Source organism: Tupaia chinensis, unplaced genomic scaffold, assembly GCF_000334495.1.
Source record: "Tupaia chinensis unplaced genomic scaffold, TupChi_1.0 Scaffold000395_1, whole genome shotgun sequence".
NCBI lineage: Eukaryota > Metazoa > Chordata > Mammalia > Scandentia > Tupaiidae > Tupaia > Tupaia belangeri.
Window position 1 is genome coordinate 301,122 of NW_006159897.1, and position 21,195 is coordinate 322,316.

Consider the following 21,195-nt stretch of genomic DNA (forward strand, 5'->3'; position numbering starts at 1 on the left):
AAAGAGAGAAATCACCCCCCAGGGGGGATGGCCATATTGCAATCCCTTCTCTTCCATTCTCTTTCCGGATCTTGGCCACACATGCACACACACTCCACGTGAGTTTAAAGCTACCAGGTTTGGGACTCAAACTATAGTCAGCCATGTGGGAGTCCAGTGACACAACCGCTACGCCACCTGCTGGCCCCCGGTGTTCTAGTTTTTTAACATTATTTTTTAAGGTTTCCAAATCAGCAACTGATTTGAAGCTACTTCAAAATATAGATTAAATTTGAAAGCTGCAGAAATATCCCACTTTCTGGTCTTGCATACCTTGACCACTAAACTTATGTAAATGTTACTAAGAGAGTTAAAAGTACACAGAAGGTCAGCTGTGGTGGCACACAATGCCCAAGGATGCTGAATCCACATGGAGGATCCTGGGTTTGTGTCCCAAGGCCTCCTTGTACACACCATGCACAAGTGCATGCCCTCGGCTAGCTAAGGATGGGGTGGGTCACAACATGAAGACTTTGTTAGGAGTACCTCTGTCTTTCTCCTCTGTTTATAATAAATAAACTTTAAAAACTTAATAAAAATAACAAAAGAAAAATATACATGGCTGGTTCCATGGCCTGGTGATTAAGTCAGCCAGATTCAACATGGCCGACCATGCAGTTTAAGTCCTGGGCTTGGCAGCTTGAGAAATACATTGGGTATGTATGCACGTGTGCCCAATGTCCCCAAGAGAGGGGCAGGTGGAAGAGAAGGAATTGTAATTCTGGGGTGACCATATTGTATAGGGGGTGGTTTCTTCTTCTCCTTCTCTCTGTGTCTCTCTCTAGCAAGTACATGCATCCTCTGGCAAAATTTAAGACAAAAACAAAAAAGTATGCAGATTATAGTATCTCAACTTCTGTTTGTCTTTTGACAGGTACAAACCTCAATGGTATGGTGGGTACTTACCAAGGTCATCTTCAGCTTGTCTGTCACTGCTAAATTGTACTTATGAACTTTCTCTTTGATTTCCTCTTTGCTGAGGTAATTGTGGGTTTCTTTTTCTTTCTCCACATCCTAGAAGAAAAACAAGCCATGCCACACATGAGAAATTATAGGGGGCAAATGCAGATAAACCAGGATTCTTTTTACATTCCACACAGAACAACTGGGCCCACTTCACCTTGAAGCCTAAACACACCCTCCCCCTCTTTTAAACTCTCTGTGTTCCTCAACCAATTACACTCCACACTCCTTCAGACCAGTCCTCTTAGAGAATACAGCAAATAAAATCAATTTGTCATCCACCAAAAGCAACTTCATTAAGTGTTATTTTTACAAAATTGCCTTTGCGAAATTTCCCCTGCAAAAACATCCCCTCAGAATGGTTGCTAGACTAGCCATTTCCACCTTAAAAAATATTTAAAGACACATCCTAGAACCTTTTCGTTAAAAATTTTACCAGCTTTACAATAAGTATCAGCAAAAAGTACAGCCGCTAATATTTACTGGCACTAATCACTGACTGGCACTATCGCTGACCTGCCACACTGCACCAACTACTGGAGAGTAATTTATCTTCCACCCAAACCCCATGCCCAGATATGAGAAGCTGGAGTTCTCAGATCCACCAACTCCTAGCTCCCCACCCTCCAGTCTCACCTCATTTCTGCCTCCCCACACCCAGGAGGGGGAAATAATTGGTTAAATTTTCTTATCACTATACAAAATTCATTAATAATTTATCTAAAGCGCTCAACTGGGTGGGCTCCCTGACATACTGGTTAAGTCGGCCAGATCCCACATGGTCAACGATGTGGACCAAGTCCGATACCCAGTGGTTTGAAAAATATGCAGAACTCATGCGTGCTCAAAATCCTGACAGGAAGGAGAAATGGAGATGAGACTGCAGTACGACCACTCCCCATGGGGCAGGGGACAGGGGTGTACTTTCTATTCTCCCTTCTTTCTGGAAAGCATACATGCCCTCTATCAAAAAAAAAAAAAAGTTAACATATGACATTAGGCAGTAGCAGATCTGAGGTCGCAAAAGGCCAAACAGCAGTGTTATAAGACCCCAATGAAGTCTAGCATACCAGGCACCAAACTCACATCCCATTTCATTCTTCCAACAGCCTCACCAAATAGACGTTATACTACAGATTACAGATTTGATCAAGTTCTAACATGTAAATGAACTAATTGTTCAGTGGAAGTGAGAGCACTTAGCTAAAGCCTGATTCCAAAGCCCACCAGCCTTCAGTAACTCTAATCAGATACTGAGACCTCTCAGTGTTCTCATTTAATCCCCCCAACAATGAGGTAATTAGCACATATACCCCCTTAAGAGGTAGATGCCAGGATTGATAGAGGTCAAAGGCCTTATCTAAGGACAACCTAAGGAGTCAAGAGACCAAGCTCCACTGTAATCCAGTCCTCTATGTTGTTGCACGAAAGTGGACAGGTCCCCAAGGTTCTCCTGTGGGTAAGCATTTGAAAACTTAGAGAAAAGCTACATAATCAGATGCAAACGGGAGTAAGCAACCAGAAAAAAAAAAAGAAAAGAAAAAACGAAGAGTCCTAACACAAAGAGCACTTCTGATGACAGATGTCTGCAAAATAAAGCCTTCGGTACATCATCCTCACCACTGGATATGCTCTAAGCAGGCATGTGTTCACGTGTTCCCCTCCTCTCACTGTGAGCCAGGGATAAACACACCAGGAAGGGCGACTACAGGACTTGCAGAACACCCGAGAGTATAAAATGGCTTTTGGTCCAATCAAGTCTCAGGTGGTTTGATTTTCAGACCTAGGAGGGGTGTGCTAGCTATAAATTATCCCAGCAATTTTCAGTTTCAGAACTGTCCTGGCAAATTCTGGAGGGTCAAGGTATTCAGTAATGCCAGAGAAATAACCAGCACAAGACTGTTCACGCCCAAGCTTCTGGGCCAGGCCTCAGAGACCCTTGGGAGCCCTCTATTTGCTGGTGTAACGCCCCAGTCACCTTATTATTGATGTTATTGGTAATGGGGGAAAAAAACATAAAGCTGTGCATTAAAATAACTTTTCAAAAGCTTCCTATTTCCAAGAAAACTGAAACATGTATCATGTCTTTGTTTGCCTTGCTCTTTCCTAACTGGTTGGCGAATGGTCACAGCTGAAAAAGAAAATGAGGTAGTCCTGGTTTCCACATTCACTTTTAAGTATTAACTGTCTGGAGACTCTTCAAAGCATGCACTAAATAAACAAGGCAAAACTAGAGGCTTCAGCTGCATCAGTGTGGGGTGGAATTTGGCAAGGCAAATGGGAGTTGTGAGAAACACACACAGAGAAACACACCGTTTGAGCAGGACCTGGGCTCTTGGGGGGCTGCCACCAACTAACCTGTGCCCTGGGCTCCCGAACCTGTCTGAGCCTGTTCCCTCACTGCCTACCAACTAAAGGGCCGAGAGTGGATCACCTCCAGTGCTTCCTGGCCTAGGAGGATAGGGCTGCAAGAGTCTGATGCTGCTTTTGTTGATGTGACTAAGAGGGCAACAGTTCCGATTAAAAAACAGATTCTATTGGCTCACCATGAAGAACAGAAAACGGCTCACTGCGTGGATGCAGCAGCCTCCACACTCCTATGGGCACAACTTACACATGAGAATTCCAAGAATGAAGGGAAAGAAAGGAGAAGGGAATGCTCAATAGCAATAAAACTATTATTTTTATTTGTATTTCTTCCACGAGCAAGAGAGACAAAGTCAGAGAGACAGGCATTCCCGACAGTGATCACATCCTGATCCAACCCCAACTACAGCCAGCCCTGGATCACGGGCACACATGCGGCTGGCAAGTTGAGGGAGGTCTCCTGACACGAACCTAAAACCTTCTGTGTGGGTCAGCCTCGCAGAGCTGCACCACCAAGATACCAATTCTCAATTACGGGGTTTTTAACACTAGTGGACTTAGCTTGCATTCTTAGGCCCCTTCTTATCAGCAGACCACCACCAGCTTGAAGAAAATCAAAACACCAAGCAAGTCTAGAAATAGCAATGTCCCTGGGTCATCCACGCATAGATAACTGAGACATTTTTATGTACTAATAACCCTTCCTTCTCCGAAATTAAAGGCTAATGAGACTACAGGGAGCTGTAACAGAAAAGAGCTGGGGCCAAGGATACCCAAGACCCCTTTCAGGCCAAACATCTCGTTACTGAAAGATCAACTGGAAAGTGCATCTAGGAAGGCAAGGCAGCAATGCTGTATTTTTAAGCCAACAGCCGTAGCAACCATCGCCAAGGCCCATCATTCAGCAAGTCTCTGCCACACTTCTGCTGCGTGCCAGGCCAGTGCCTGATGTGGGGAGGTCAGCCTGGGTGAGGCAGGCACCACAGCCCCCACCTGCTCACTGTCCAGCACAGGTTGAATAGAGGAAGGTGTGTCAGAGCAAGAAACACTTCAAAACTGGTAACAGAACACGGTTTCTTTTCTTTTCTTTCTTTCTTTTTTTTTTTTTTTTTTTTTTAGAGGGTTTTGCTCTAAGGTGGAGCCGGTCACCGGGCACAGAGAGAGGGAGATGGCCACGCCGCAATCCCTCCTCCTCCATTCTCCTCTTGGGATCTTGGGCAAACACGTACATACACCCGGCATGAGTTTAAGCCACCAGGTTTGGGACTCGAACCGTAGTCGACTACATGGAAGTCCAGCAATGTAGCCACTATGCCATCTGTTGGTCCCACGAAACACTATGTCTACTAGTGGAGAATTCTGACAGCAAGAGAGGTCACAAGCTCAGTCTCAGGGGTAGTGTCAGAACTGGAGAAAGTCCTGTAATTTAGAAAACTTTCAAATTGTTTAACCCTTTAAAAGACCCCTGCTTTCCCTTCACAGAGAAAGAACCCTCCTCCCTCCAAATACTCTGAATATTAATAAGAACCACAGTCTCTGGGAATACTGCTGAATGTGGGGTCTTCCAGCAGTCCATGGGGACTGGTGGCATGGTAGTTAGGTAGCTGGATCCCTCATGGCCAACTGCATGGTCCCAACTTGGACCCAGTGACTTGAAAAACACACCAGGTATGTGTGTGTGTGTGCCCAAAATCCCAAAGAGAGAGAGAAATGGAAAGGGATTACAGCATGACCATCCCCTATGTAGAGGTGCTTTCTCACTTTCTCTACCTCCCCCTAATGAGTGCACACGCCCTCTGGCAAAAAAAGGTTTGCAAGAAATGCACATTATATATATATATTTTTTTAAACTGCATAAATTTCAAAATCTTTTGCACCGAAATAAATTCATACTTTAATTCCATTTTTCCACAAACTTTATATCAGCAGGAGTGAAGAGAGGAGAAATTGAAATCCAGCTACAACAGGTGGGCAGGCACGGAAGTGATAATGTCCTCAGAGTAAACATTCATTTCTCACTGCGATGGTGAGGAGAGGAAGTGCATGGCTGCAGAGGTCTGAATAATTCATGGCTATTGCTCTTGGCAGCCACAGGGGTATGGTGCCACGCCCAGGGGTGTCTGTTACGGTACAGACATCTTTTTATAAGTCAGTTTAGTTTTGTGTCCCTCGGCTCCCCAGTTTCTCAGAGTGGGAAATCTTTCATACAAAAGGATAAACTCTAGACTCTTCCCTTATTCCCAGCCAGCGAGCCCCCTCGCTGTGCTCGGTTAGCTTCAGGCCCTGGGTGGAGCCCAGTGAACTTTCTCAGAAGGGACACACCCTACTTCACAGTCCACAGCTATCTTCCTGCAGTGTGGCCTGGTCCCACAGGTTCACAAGTCACTCTCCAAGAAAATACCCCTAGAAATCTAGGTAAAGGGTCTGATGAGAACTGTTGTTACTTTTCTGGTTAACTTTTCAAGAATTTGAAATACTAAAATTGAAAACTAAAATTATGAATCAATGTAACAACAAAAATCAAATATCCAGCAACTGGGATTGCTTGAAAGAGAGAGTGAGGACACGAATTCTCCCTACTGCTCTGCCGATTTCACCCCAGTGAAGACACGAGGATTATGGGTTAGGCACACTTTGGTCTAAAATCACAGTGCTGCCATTTTCCTGTGTGACCAAAGGCCAGTTACTTAACCTCTCTGAGCTTCCGTTTCTTCATCTCTGTAAAATGTGCAAAACAATACCTACCTTATTACAACTGTTAGGAAGATAACAGCACAAGCCAGTACTCAAGTATTTATTGGGTGCCTGCTGGTACCAGGCTCCACGCCAGGAACTAAAAGCTGGGAGAGACAGTTGTGGTCCTGCCCTCCCACCTTTTCTTGGCTAATTGCCTAGAAAAAAGTTTGTTGTACTTCCCACCCCCTCCCCACCCCACCCTGAGGGTTTTCTTTTCTGTTTTGCCTTCTTTTCTTTTTTTTTCCTTTGCATCATAGACTTCTTTTAAGAAATAAAGCCATTTAACCTTTAAAAAAAAAAAAAAAGCTGAATAGAACAGAATATCCTGAGTGGGCTGCTGTACATGTACATGTATACGCAGTGCCTGCTGCCAGGGCCAGAGCTCAGGAGCTGGTGCCATCGCCCCTCCACTGACTGGAAGGTCCCACAGATCTCATGAGGTGCTGCTCTGACCCCTGGCCCCTTGCCAGGTTGGGGATCCACCCTAAGTCAGTGGCAAAGGGTAAATGCCACCAGGTCAACTGGTGTTTTCTCCAAGTGAGGCTAGATTACAAAGTCATGAATTCCTACTTTCCATCTCATCTCCAGTTTTGAAAACAGGCTGTAGCCGACTGCTATCCCGACAGACTGGGGTACTCCCGCAACACTGACCAGACACGCTATGGCTCTGTACCTGCGTACAGAACAAACCATCAAGCCTCCCTCACACCAAAACTGGCTCACGGCTTAGAGCAGCAGGCCGCTGCGTCAGGAGTCCAGGACCACTGACGCTGATGCTGACGGGAGTCTAGGCACAAACTGTTTGAGGCACCTTCCTTCCAGGCCCCGCTCCAACAAGGACATCAAATAAAATACCCCGGACCCAAAGGAAAAAGAAAAGCATTCTCTGGCAGGGATCTTTCTACGGCAATCCGGAAACGACCATGAGCAAACCAAAGCAGGTTTGCACTGAGGCACTGCAGTAAGTAAACGAGCAATTTCCAGGAGCCAGAGAGCAAGCAGTTTGGGGGTTTCAAAAGAAATGTTCAGCACGTCAAGTGAGATGCTTCTCGGCGAGATTTTACAGTATGATTAGCAGGGGGAAAAAACACTGTCCTGAGGTGTCTGTTAGGAGTGCAAAGGCGAGGCCCTGTGATGAAAACGGAGAGGCTGCCGTACAGCACTAAACCTGCAAAGCCCTAAGAGAGTCTCTGGGCGGCAAGCGTGTCTTGCTTATCTCTAATGAATGTGTGTCAGGAGAGTCACGGGGGACAGCTTTGTATTCACATTCACTGTCCAGCCCCACATTCTTCACTTTCAGCACTACAACTGCTAAGATATTAAAGTAAGCAGAGGAGCTGAGAGGGCCCAGAAAGTGTTCTCGAACAGGGGTCAGCGTTGCTGATACACACCAGGGTTCCCGGCAGCTTCTACGGCAATGATGGCAATGACCCACACCTGTTCTGTCCCACAGAGCAGCCAGGAGCCACAGGGTTCCTGAGCACCAGAAACGAGGAACTGACCTGAAACTTCACGGATTACTGTACTGGACAGTGCAAACCTAGACTATGATGAACATGGGCTTCAATGAAGAATAGGAAGGAGAAACCCCACAAGAAGACAATGTAAAACAGCACACTGTTTCATAGTGAAAAGACAACCATTCTAGAGCAAATGTGATTCCATGCCTGAAGGGAAGAATCAAAATAGTTGTTTCTGGGATGCTCACTACTGCTGTTCTTGACCTTAAAAGTACAGCATGCTGCTCACCACCAGTGCTGACAATCTGCCCAGTGCCATGTCTAGACACTCGGCACTTATTTTGGTGTACAGGCCTGGCATGCTGATTCGCCCTGGCCACTTAGGGTTGAGATTTTTTTTCTTGCCAGATAGGAAAAGTTGTTGTTTTTGTTTTGTTGTGTTTGCCAAATGGTGTGTGCACTCCCCAAGAGAGACAGTAAGAAGGAAAGTGAGAAACAATGCCCAAGAGGATGGCCATGCCACAATCCCTTCTCCTCCATCTTCCCCCTAGGATCTGGGGCATGTACACACAGGTCTGGGAGTTGAACCACAGCCATGTGGGAGTCCAACGGCTTAACCACTGTGCCACATGCTGGACCTGAATATTTTTTTTAATGGCAGGATATTGGAGTTGTAGCTCTCTTTCCACTTAGGTGAGGATCCAAGAGCTCATGCTGCCCCAGTTCAGCTAACAGGCCTCTCTTGTAGCCATAAGATGTTCACCCTGGGCCCAGCTGCGGTGACAAAGGTGGTGGGTGTCACTGCACAACATTAGAGCTATAGAAGGTCCAGGTTTGGAACCCAGGTCAACCCAAATCTGCCAAGTGTCCCATGATCCTGGCTGGCTAGAACGCTGAGGCTGGGAATGAGTTGGCCAGAAATTGTCAAGAGTGCCCCCCAACTTCATCTCATGAAAGAAAAACTTTTAGAAAAAGTTTGCTCTGTTCACACTTCTAATAGTAAAGGAATAGGAGAGTTGTGCTAGCTCCCCTCTGCCCACCCACCCACTCTCCTTGTAACAATATTCATCACTGTTATCTGCAGGTAGAAGTAGGTGGAGAAACAGCAGCTGAAAAGGCGAGGGCAATGCGTCCGGCACTGCAGATCCTTTCCCAGTGTTCCACGGAACACTAACCTTCCAAAACGTTCCGGGGCAGAAAGGGTGCTGGTTCCCCCCCCTTCCACCACCATCCTCTCTTATTTGTCCCCAATACTCTTTAGAAGACTAAAAGTTCTGAGAAGTCCTGCAGTTAGGAAACCAATAAAAGTACACAGCAAGGAAGCCTTAAGAAAATACTTTCAGTAACATTATGAATGTGGCATTTATTAATTATGAGCAAATGCGTCCATTACACATGGACAGCAGGTTCCTCCCTCTTATGAATTATTCACTCAGTGAGTGGCTTCTGTGTTCACTAGGGGATTATCAGCACACCTAAAACACATCTGTTGCACGTGACAACCTCTCTGTCCTCTAAGGCTACTTGTTAAAGAGAACGGCAGAGAAATGCTTAGGTAGGTACTTTAGAAAACGTCTAAAAACTGGACTACAGGGGCCGGCAGGTGGCATGGTAGTTGAAGTCACTGGATTCCCACATGGCTGATCAAGGGTCAAGTCTCAGACTTGGTGAGTTGAAAATCACACAGGGGTGGTGTGTGTGCACATGCCCAAAGTCCTAAAGAGACTGGAAAAGGGCTTGCGGCATGGCCATACCCCCTGGGGTGGTTTCTCACTTTCCCTGGAGAGCACATATAGCCTATGGCAAAAACCTAAAAAAAAAAAAAAAAAAAAAAAAAAAAAAAAAAAAAAAAAAAAAAAAAAAGAAGCCTACTACAAAAATAGAGTTAGGCAAGAACCTTATAAGGATAGAGGACTGCTAGCCTTCTCTTAAGTGCACATGTAAGACAGAAAACAAGAGAGCAAGAGCGTGTGAAAAACTGCATACTGCTGTACACTGCCAATGACCCCAGCCCTGCCTGTCCACATGTGCCTAACTCCTGCCTGCTGCGCACTCTGTGATCCTCCCTCTTCAAGGCTGGCCCACCCTCCCAGGAAGCCATCCTAACCACAAACGCCTTGCTTACCTCTCTCTCAGAACCCCAGTACCACCCCATCAGTTCAGATCTAGCATCCACGGCACTGTCTAGGGTTTGCTACTCCTATTTCTCAACTACCCATGTTGTGAAGTCTTCCACTCCTAGAATGCTGTGTTGGAACACACTCGGTGCCAGGCACAGGAGTGCTGCAGTCCTCTTCCAGTGGCATCTGACAGAGCCCGGCTGCAAGGCCGCATTTCCAATTCCTCCTCTTGTAAACCTTTATCAACCCACACGAGCTTCTTCTCAAACCTGAATGGATCTACACAGGCATACAAAAGGCCTTTATAATACCCAATACGACGTTTTATACGCTTCTGTTATCCATCTGCCTCATCAAAGAAGTAGAGGCCTTCAAAGCATGCCCCTTAAGTACCCCCATGCACCCGGGGCAGTGAAAGCAGGCACAGGCCCAGCATGTTAATAAGATTAATTGCAGTTGTGATACACATTAAAGACTTTCATCTGGGCCTTCCATGAGCTCACGCTGTAAGCCCCCTGGTTACCACTCCAGGATACCCTATATGGTTGTACTTTGAAAGCCGAGTCGTGTGCCAATAGTCAAACAGTCACTCATTTGTTTGGAGCCAGAAAACAAACTTGGAGGTGGACCAGTCTCTCCAGGGTGCCCTAGCTTGAGGTCCCAGCCTCAGTGCATACCAGATTGCACACAGACTTAGAAATCCCTGCTTCACATGTTTTCAAAGGGAGTCAATTAAATGCTATTCATTTCTGAAAGGGGATCCGTTTCACAAGTAGCTTAACGTTCTTCAAACTCTAAGTGAGAAAGGAAGGATGGCTGGAGCCCTCAGAGCCACGCACATCCAGATCCAGCGAATCAGCTTCGATAACTGGAAAAGGAAGTGGCCACAGGGGTGTCAACACCGTGCCAAGGCTCTGCCCTCCTGAAGTCTGTCAAAATAGACACCTTACATAGCAAGGTGTGTTCTCAAGGATTCTGCTTCCCTGATTATTAAAAGATGGTACTGGGGGCCAGCAGGTGGCGTAGTGCCTAAGGCGCTGTACTCCCACAGGGTCAACTGTGATTCAGGCCCCAGACCCAGTGGCTTGAAAGTTGTGTGGGGCGCATGTGCATGCGTGACCAAATTTCCAAGAGGAGAATGGAAGAGAGGGATTACAACATGGCCATCCCCCCTGAGGGCTCACTTCTCGCTTTCTCTCTGTGTCTCTTTCCAGCGAGCACACACATCCTATGGCAAAACCCTTAAAAAGCAAAATAAATGAATAAATAAAATAACAGATGACACTGAACTATTCTAATATTCTATATGACCTACAGTGCCACCCTGATAAGTCCACTGGGTATTAGGAGACTTAACGGGAAAATGTAAAATACTGCTGAGAAGCCAGGAGGGAGTGAGACTGACAAAGTGCTTACAGATGACACGATGCCCACCCTGAATCTATTAATAGATGAAAACACCTCACCGTGGGTCACCAGGCAGCACGTCCTTGGACTGACGGCTGCGGTTCCGGAGTCCTAGTCCACTAATTCAGGTTGGCCCAGAGAGGCTAGAGGTTTTTTACTAAGGTTAGAGTTTAGAGGTCGGGCCTTCCAACTGCCATATCCTTTGTGGAACCTTTGAACCTTGGTGATAAGGGGGGGAGGATCCGGTGAAAGGAAATGAACAGGCTCATTTGGAGGTGAGCCAGACAGGAAGCTCAAAGGAATGCAGCAACCAAGGAGGAGGCAGGTGGAGCCCATCTGGGAAACTCAGCAGGCTCCACCAACAGCAGGTCCAGGGCAGAGGCTTGCAAACTCACAGAGCGGCTACTTGGCAAAATTGAAAGAGAGAACAGAGTCTCGAGAAAATCAGAGGTTCCTGGAGAACAGCAAGCCCAGAAAAATTATTTCACAAGCTTATCTGAAACATACCTGGTGTCTTCTTCTTTGCCAATTTCTAGTCTAAGTTGCCACCATAATAAAAAGATTTAGATTCTATGTTTTAAGCAACTAAGAGTCTACGTTTTCAGGCAACAGAGTTAAAACGTAGATAACAACAATTTGTACAGGATAATACTGTCCAGAGAAAGAGCTACATTTAAGTCCTTCATAGCTTGGATTTGTAAATTTTCAATTCTTACTCATTACATCTTTTTAAAAAAAAAAAAAAAAAACACTTTTATTTATTTTTCTATGAGAGAGATACAGCACCCCTCAACAAGGTCCTAACACTGCAATCTACCCCAAGCTTCAGCTGGCTCCCCAATCATGGGCATACACGTGCTCGGCGTACTCAAGGTCTCCAGATTTGAATCGGGAAGCTTCCAAGGTAGCCCTGGTCCTGGAGTCCCACTGTCGGCCCACCCACCTGCCATCCACAGCAGTCTTATGAATGCACGATCCACATGCATTTATATAGCTCCTTCACATAACATCTGGGGTATGTGACACCCCGAAAGGTAGGGAGCAGATCAGTAGTCCTGCCAAGCCAGACGACTAACCTCTGATCACCCGCTAAGTAGACAGATTTGAAAGTCTGATGAGGGCCCCAGGGAGTTAAACTGTTTTATAGGAGTCTTGCTCCCGTTAATTCATCCACCCTCTCCACCCTACACTCCACTTAAGATGCTCTTTGATAAGCCTGGACTAGCCCTTAAAAGGCATGGCTGGAGGACCAAATGTTCGGGGCTCATCCTTCTGCCCCAGATGACAAATGATTTGTGATTAGGAACAAAGGCCGTTTCCCCCCTGCTGCCCCCCCTCCCCAGGACCTGGTACATGCGCAAATGGGCCCAGGGAGAGCAGGTGCACATCAGCTAGCCCTCGGTGGCTCTGGCTTCGGGTGTGCAAATCCAGATGTGCAGCTCCAGGTGCCAGTTTTACCTGCCGACTAGCCTTCCTCCTTCCTACCAAGGAGGTACTCTGAAGTCATTAACAGATTAAATACAGCAATTCAAAGGAAAATCAGGCGAATGATTCCCACAAGGAGCAATTTCTAATGATATGCTTTTCTACGGAAGTCCTCACCTGTCCTCGCCCTGCAGAAGAGAGGGTGAGAGACAAGTACATCGTGGCGAGAATGGCAGAACACGAGTTAATCAGAGTCAGGACGCTCACAGAAGACTGGAGAAGCCAACAGGCAGACCCCCTGCACAATGGCGAGGGCCTGGTGCCCCTGACCCACCTCACTGAATCCAGCCCACACCTACTATCTTTAAGGGTTCAGGCACTGCCTCAGACATTCTTGAATTTCGCTATACAGTCATCCCTCATCCATGAGGGATGGTTCCAAGAGCCCAGAGGACACCCAAATCTGCGCATGCTCAAGGCCCTCTAATAAAGGGTGAAGTATTTGCATATGCACATCCTCTGATGACTTAAAATCACCTCTATATTACTTACAATACCTAATACAATGGCAATGCTGGGTCAGTCATTGTTTTGCTGTATTGTCTAGGGAATAATGACAAGGGGGAAAAGTCTGTACATACTCATCACACAGCCACAACCCTGCGGGCAAACTACACACCCAGGACACTTCAGAAGCAGCACAACAGCCCATCCTCTGTTGTTAATCCCCATCTTTGAAGGGCTGGTTGTACTTAAGAGGAAAAAAGTCTTCTCAGCTACAGCTCCCCTACCCTGCTTCCCTTTCCTTTCTGGTCCCTCTTCCAAGAGGAAGAGCTAGGATGAGTCAACCGGAAGCCCTGGGAGGGCAGAGAGGGCAGAAGGTAGCAGTAGCTCCCCTTATCATTGCCAAGTCCCAGACACCCTCTCTCCCCTTAGTAACAACTCTGAAATAGCAATAACTGTTGTCTTTTTTTTTTCTTTTTTTTGCAAATTAGAATATGGATGCTAACATGCCTATTTAGCAGCAGGACCGGATAAGGTTTTTGTGCAGGCCTGTCTTTCAAAGCCAACAAAGCCAAGCTAGTGAAACCAAGGGGGGAGCCATGGGTAAGGACACTGAACGCATGCTCAGAGGCCCTCGTGTACGTCCACGGCTGGTTTCTGGAGGCTTAGGTCTTCGATATTCGATCTGAATTTTGGAGGAGGGCGTGAGACAGGAGGGAACTGAGGCAAGGAACATTCTAAACACCTCAAACCTGACAGACAAGAAGTGGCTGAGAGACTGGGTCAGAACCAACTGGAATCAAGATGGTGCCTGAAGACTGCTGCCTGACCTTCAGACTCATTATATCCCCACTGCACTGTATTAGCAGGCTAGGTGACCCTCCCACCTGTGCCATGACAGGAGTAACCATGGCAATGACTGGAACTACCCTAATAAAGCCAGAAAATGGGATGGGCCGTGTCCAGGGAAACCACTGCCCCCTTCCTGGAAAAGTCATGAAAAAACCACCCATTGCTAAGCCTGGCATCAAGCCAAACACCCAGAGACGTTCAGGGTCACCTTCCCTATAGGGTAGCCCTTCTATCTTTCCTTCTGGGTAGCAGTTCTCCCTCTCCTCTCTGACGAAGGAACCAACCTGTTCACCCCTCTCCTCTCACAGTCACTCCACCTAGGAAGCAGTCCTCTCTGTGCACTTTCCTTAATAATCTTGCTTTCACTCTCCCTCAAAGGCTCGCTCTTGAATTCCTTCCTGCACAAAGTCAAGGACACTCACACCCTGGTAGAGGCCCACCCACCCCACCCCCCAGTCTCCCTGGCAACAGGTGGGATAATAACACAGCTAGCAGTGTACTAGGGAATTAGTAATCTAGCCAGGACCTCAGAGTACTCATTTAAAACTCAGGGTTTAGGGCTGGCCCCATCTGCAAAGGAAGCTGGATCTCACATGGTTGAACAGGACTCAAGTCCTGGCCCTGCTGGACTGAAAACACACAGGGTGCACATGCCCAGAACCCGGGGACAGAGGATTGGAGGAAAAAGGGTTGTGGTGTGACCAGGCCCTGTTGGTGGGTTTTCTCTCATGTGTACTCTATGGTATAAAAAATAAATTTTTACAAACTTAGAAAAGTGTATATCCAGCATTAAGGAAATGGCTAAATGTCTTCATATTCCAAAAAGGACCACACAGAGCTGTTATCATGAAGCCTACAAAGAGTTTTTAATGAAAAAAGAGAGAGAAACTTGATCCAGTAAGACAGACAACGTAAACAAAAGAAGTGCCTACAGATTAAAAAGAAATATGCCAAGACGTTACGTGTGTATGCCTAATGGGTGAGATCTGGGATGCCTTCTGTTCTTTCTCATTTCATAAAAAATTGCACGATCTTTACCAAATTTCCCATGAAAACGTCTCCAGTCTACATGACTTCATCAAGCAGGAAAAAAAAAAATCTAGAAAGGGGAGACTTTCATGTAAGAAAAAAAATAAAATAGCTTTGGAAACAAAAATAAACTCAAAGCAATTCAGCACTCGACCAGCAGATCATTTTGATGATGTGCAGACTGCCCCTCACTTGCAAGGCAGCAGTCACCCCCAAATGAACAGCTCCAGCAGGGCTGGGTGTCCCTAACACTGACAGCCCGGGGCTTACTTACAGAGATCAACGCGTGGGAGTTGCTGGAGAGCCACACTTGAGACCCCTTAGGTAAAGATCGCCTTGTGATTTGAGAAATAAAAGGCTTCTGTAGTCACTAAAAATATATACTGCTACTACCAAGGATTGCCAAAAGAAAAGATTTTAAAAATCACTCAATCAGTTGAGCAAAAGAAAAATAAAAGCTACCTGCGTTGTAAACCAGCCTGCCTCGTTTGGGGGTTGGTTGGTTGGTTTTGGCCATTTACAGCAATTTACATTTTCTTTGTTGTGCAGGAGTGCTGCTTGCATATCCTGAGGGTTTGCAGGCCCTCAGCTCCTTTTCCTCCACAGTGAGTGTACAGGAAGTCAGAGGCCCAGAGGAAATGCCCTCCTACTCCACCTTTCCTCAGCGCTGGAGGTCAAAGCCTCCCCCCATCAACCCAGGGTGTGGTTGGCCTGCAGCAGAAGGGATGGGCACGAAAAGGAAAAAGCTGATTGGAAGTAAAGAAAGAACAGGAGAAATCAAATTGAATTTCATGAACACTAGCTTTCACCGTCTAAAACAGCCACGCGGACCAAAGGTGTGCACACAGGGCTTCCCAACCCCACGCCACCCATGGCTAACGAGCTGGCCGAGGAGCAAGGAGCACACCCTGACGGGAGGAAACAGGATACGCGCTGCACAGGGCTGCATCCTGATCCCCGCGTGAGGACATGGGAACTGCCTTATCCAGGGCATCTAAGGAAACACAGAGACAAGAAGGGCTAGCCCATTCTACACCGTCTGCGCCAGATTCCTGACACCAAGATGTGCCGCTTCCATCTTTTTCACCCTCCTGCCTAAGCCACCAACATCCTCCCTGGGAACTTGCTCACCCAGTCCTCTCACACAACAAAGCAAAAGCAAAACTTTTGCAAGAGGCATCTAAACACTGTCCTGGAAAAGAAATGAGAAAATCTGCAGTCGGAAGGCATTTGTTCCTCAAAGTTAACCAGGCTACACAGTTCAACTCTTTAAGTACAAACGAGTTCTAGATGCCATCCAACGTTTTCCAGGGTGAGTATAATATGTAAAATTAGTTCAATTTTGGACTTGACTTCCTTAGGAACAATCCTGTTTTTCTCCCCAAAAATCAAAAATAAAACAGTCAACATCCAATTGCTACTCTGCTGACAACTAACCCCCAAATCACCACATTCTCTGAGGCTCCGGGCAGAGTGCAGAGTAACTAAAAGAACAAAAGAATTGGTACAGGTTTGGTCTACAGGAAAGTGCCCAGGGCTGAGTGAGGTCTGTATGGCTCATTCAGAGGAAATGGGAGTGCCAAGTACTGGGCCAGGTTATTCAGTGCACGGTACAGCCTATGTAACCCTTCCAAGAACCCTTGCGGTAGTCATTTTAACCCCACCATATAGGTGCCTAAACTGAGGCTGGGGGTCACAAGGGTAGAAGCCAGGCCCTTTCTACTCATACCAAATGGCCTCTAGAGCATAAGAGAAAAACCTGTCGCCAGCTAGCTGTGTGCCTTGAGAAACCAAACCGCCTCCCCAGGTGTCTTTTCTACCTCTCCATAGGGAAGGAGAAAGTGGGTGAGCTTACAAAGCCAGCCCTTTCTTCTGCCTCCCCTGGAGGCCAACATCCTGCTCTGACCCTGTAGGGGAGATGGAAATGAGTTTTAGAAAGGCCACTTGCTGGGAACCAGCAGTTAGCTTAATGGCTATGTCGCTGGACTCCCACGTAGTCGACCTCGGTTCGCGTCCCGGACCCAGTGGCTTAAAACTCATGCCGGGCGCGTGTGCGTGCGTGCCCAAGATCCCGAGAGGAGAATGGAGGAGAAGGGATTGCAGCATGACCATCCCCCCTGGGGGGTGATTTCTCGCTTTCTGTCTGTCTCTTTCTGTCTGTCTGGCGAGCACACACACCCTATAGCAAAAACCTCTCCAAAAAAATAAAGGCAGACCACTTGCCCACAGGGAAAAGCCACATTCTCCTTATCTGCTTTATCAATCACCAAGGGTAAGGGTAAATTTTAGTCTCCATCTGCCTTACTTCCAGCTTTCTTCTCCTGACTCAGGACACAGGCAAGGAAGTGGGACAAAATTTGGTCCTCCTTGAATACCCCAACACCTGTAAAATGGGAACATTTCTCAAATTCTATTGGGACCAGCAGTTGGCATAATGGCTATGTCTCTGGACTCTGGTTCAAGTCCCAGACCCAGTGGCTTAAACTCACACCAGGCACGTGTGCATATGTGTCCAAGGTCCCAAGACAAGAATGAAGGAGAAGGGACTGTGATGTGGCCATCCTTCCTGGGGTATGATTTCTCACTTTCTGTCTCTCTGGCGAACACATAAGCCCTAAAGCAGAAGCCTCTCCCCCCAAAAAAGGAAATAAATTCTATTAACATTTGCTTAAAAAAATAGAAGCTACAACACCGTGCTGCTTCTCTGGAGGAACTTGTCATCTTACAAAGAAAACACATACACAGAGCAAACAACTAAAAAATTATTACAGCCATCCACAAATGGAAGCTGTCAATCAGGTTCCCCTTCTTTCTCAAAGTAAATGTGCTCCCTAATTGCAGCAGGAAAAACACATTTTTGAAAGCAGATATATTGTTTTAGAAAACTAAAACACCCCTTAGAAAGACAGGTGATGGCTAGGTCCCTCTTCTTTCCTCTCCTTCATTTTCCTCCAGACCTGCCCCCAGTCCAACAGCAGCCTCCTTATCTGGCCCTCCCACCCAGCAGGGCTGCCAGCACACCCTCTCTGTCAGTCACTCCTGAGAGCCCGGTGTGCCTCCCCACTGTTTTAGTTGCTCTCACTTTCTTATTTTTCTGCCCCTACTTCCTCCTTTATTTTCAAAAGACAAACCTCTTTACAGATACCAACACCACTGACACCACCATTTTCCTTTTTTTGTATCTTGATTTTAGCTGTCAATAAATATTTATCAGGAACCAGCAGTTAGCTTAATGGCTATGTCGCTAGACTCCCATATAGTTAACTGTAGTTTGAGTCCTGGACCGGATAGCTTAAACTCACACCGGGCGCGTGTGCGTGCATGCCCAAGATCCCGAGAGGAGAATGGGGAAAGGGACTGTGATGTGGCCATCCCTCCTGGGGGGTGATTTCTCACTTTCTGTCTCTCTGTCTCTGTCTTTCTGGCAAGCGCATACACCCTATAGCAAAACTTCTAAAAAACGAAACAATAAATATTTATGGAACACCTTAATTTTGAAAAAACAGTCATGTGAGGCATTGAGATACAAAAATACAGAGCACAGGTTGAGCCCTACAGCAGGAAGTGGTGCTTACGGGGGGCACAGTGACAGGTGAGAGAGAAGGAAACATCTTGGGAAGGTTCCTTAGAGGTGATACCTAAGCGGGAAACTGCTTTGCAAATTTTGTAAAAGATAAAGTCAGGCCCAGCTGCGGGAACATACTGGTGGCACACATGTAGTGCCACTGCTTAGGAGGCTGGAAGCCACATGGAGAACCCAGGTTTGGTTCCCAGACCAACCTGAACATGGTGCTTGTAATCCTAGCTAGTTGGGAGGCTGGGGCAGGAGGATCAAGACATAGTGAGGCCCTGTCAAGAACACCTCTCTCTCTTTCTCTCTTTTTTATAAAAGGAAGAAAGATAGTCATCCACAGTTCACTTCCCCCATCAAACGTGTTATCCAGAGTAAATAACACCAGTTAGTAGGGGGGCAACCTTATGGAAGGCTTTGGAAAATCAGAGTGCACAGCTCAAAAAGGCTTATTTTAGACAAAGAGAAAATACTTTAGCATGCTGCTAAATGATATTTTTAGAGTCTGTGTCAGTTAACTACTTTGAACTCTTCAGTAGTTCAAAAGAAAGCAAGCAAAATAAGGGAAGGAAAGGAGAAAAAACTACTTCCAACCTATATCAAATTAAACATGGTGTTCCTTCTTTGTGTCTCATTTCTATAGGGCATATACTCTGCCAGAAAGACAGAGAGAATCAGAGAGACAGAAAGCGAGAAATCACCCCCAGGGGGACGGTCACACCACAATCCCTTCTCCTCCATTCTCCTCTCGGGATCTTGGGCACGCACAGTCGCCCGGTGTGAGTTTAAGCCACTGGGTCCGGGACGCAAACCGCAGCCGACTACATGGGAGTCCAGCAACATAGCCATTAGGCCAACTGCTGGTCCCCTTATTTCTTTCATCCTAAAACTGTAATAAACAATCAGCATACCATAACTAACTCCATCCTATGTCAAAATATCATTAAGTATTTGCTTAGTAGTTTGAGTAGAAAGTTTACAACAGCTGGTACTTCTCACTGTGTCTCTTGAGAAACCACTAAACAATATGAAACACATCTGATCAATAGGTGATAAACTGAGCACAAAATGTTAAGCTCCCCCCCTTCACAATACTGCCAAAGAATGGGCTTCGAGGGGCAACAGGTAGCATGGTGGTTAAGGCGCTAGACACTCACACATGGCCAATCATAGTTCGAGTCCTGGACCTGGTGGCTTGCTTTCTCACTTTCCCTCCCTCTCTCTCTCTGGTCAAATTAAAATAAATAATGAATAAATAAAATTAAATACAAATAATTCTCTAAAAAAAAAAAAGAATGGGCTTCCATATATCATAACTGAGGGCAACCCTGAACTACCCCAGCAGTGTAAAACTCTCTGACTGGCCCGGCATGAGACCAAACCACATCGCAGGGACTGGAATGGCCATGACTTTCCAAAACCTCAGCTTTCACTATGCATGGCAGTATCTGCTTATTTTCTGCAACAGTCCTGGAGGCTTGGGCTGGACTACCCAGTCTTCTGTATCCCTCTTTCAGATATGTTACTATCTCAGCTTCCGGTCCCTGAAAATGTCTACCAGGAATCAGATAGATAGCCCTCATCCTTGGATTCATGCCACTCAGCAAGTCTGCAAGAAAAATGACAGCCCACTTTTAAATGGCCCCTGCTATTAGATTAGTTGTGCTATTCATACTGTTTATTCATTCCATTCCACAAAAATTAACGAGTGCCTAACACGACAAGGTGCTTCAGGGTGATTAAAAATAGACCACTGGTGGGCAGGGAGGTTAAAGTGCTGGATCTCACATAGCCAAGTACACAGGTTCAATTCCCGAACCCAGTGTTGCAGGATGATTTCTGTGATGATAAAATCAGGTTCTTGGTGTTTCAAGCAAAGCACTGAATAAAACACCCCAATAATGAAAGAAAAAGATAGTTTATGAAGTAAAAGCAAAAGTACATACCCAAGAGATAGGAGCAGGGCTGACCAGACACTGTAAGAGTGCTGTGAGGTTTATAATATTTCACCTAGGTCATGTCGATTGATCATTGGCTGGGCCCCCTGATTATTCTCATCTCATTGGGCCTATCAAGTGTGGTTGGGCCCACTTATCTCATTGGCTCTATTGCTTCATCAGTTAAACATCCCTCACTAATCGGCTTACATTGCCTTGGGCGGGAATTTTCTGCCCTGATGGGTTTTTCCATCTAGCCACATGGCAACACACACCAGCCCCCTTTCCCGTTTGTACGTGCCCAAAATCCCAAGAGGAGAGTGGAGGAGAAGGGATTGTGGAGTAGCCATCTTCCCTAGAGGGTGATTTCTCACTTTTCCTCTCTCTGACCACTGCACATGCCCTTCTCTGTCCCACGCGCGCCCCCCAAAAGAAAAAAAAAAAAAAAAAAAAAAAAAAAAAAAAATCCTTGCCTTTGAAGAGCGCAGCCCAGCAGGAAGGGGGTAACTGCTGGCTGGCTTCTTTAGAAGGACCTTTCCAAAAAAATTTTAAAAATAAAACAAAAAGAAGGACCTTTCCATTCAACAAAGGGGCAGATGTGCTCCCTCATTGGGTTTAACCCTTCCCTGTGTGAGGAAAGAGCTTTATTTTTGTACAGCTGTTTCTTTTTTCTTTCTTTTTTTTTTTTTTTTGAGAGGTTTTTGCTACAGGACGTTTGCACTCGCCAGACAGAGACAGACAGAGAGACAGAAAGCAAGAAATCACCCCCCAGGGGGGATGGCCAC

At 46.3% G+C, this 21,195-nt stretch overlaps 1 protein-coding gene across 1 annotated transcript in view; it reads right to left on the bottom strand.

The window, feature by feature from the left end:
* Window positions 1-21,195, bottom strand: part of RASSF3 (Ras association domain family member 3) — an 80,136-nt gene that overhangs the window by 8,688 nt on the left and 50,253 nt on the right. Inside the window, exon 2 of the mRNA XM_027774062.1 lies at window positions 946-1,053. Coding sequence (XP_027629863.1) covers window positions 946-1,053 — 108 coding nt within the window. The remainder of the gene's footprint in view (window positions 1-945; window positions 1,054-21,195) is intronic.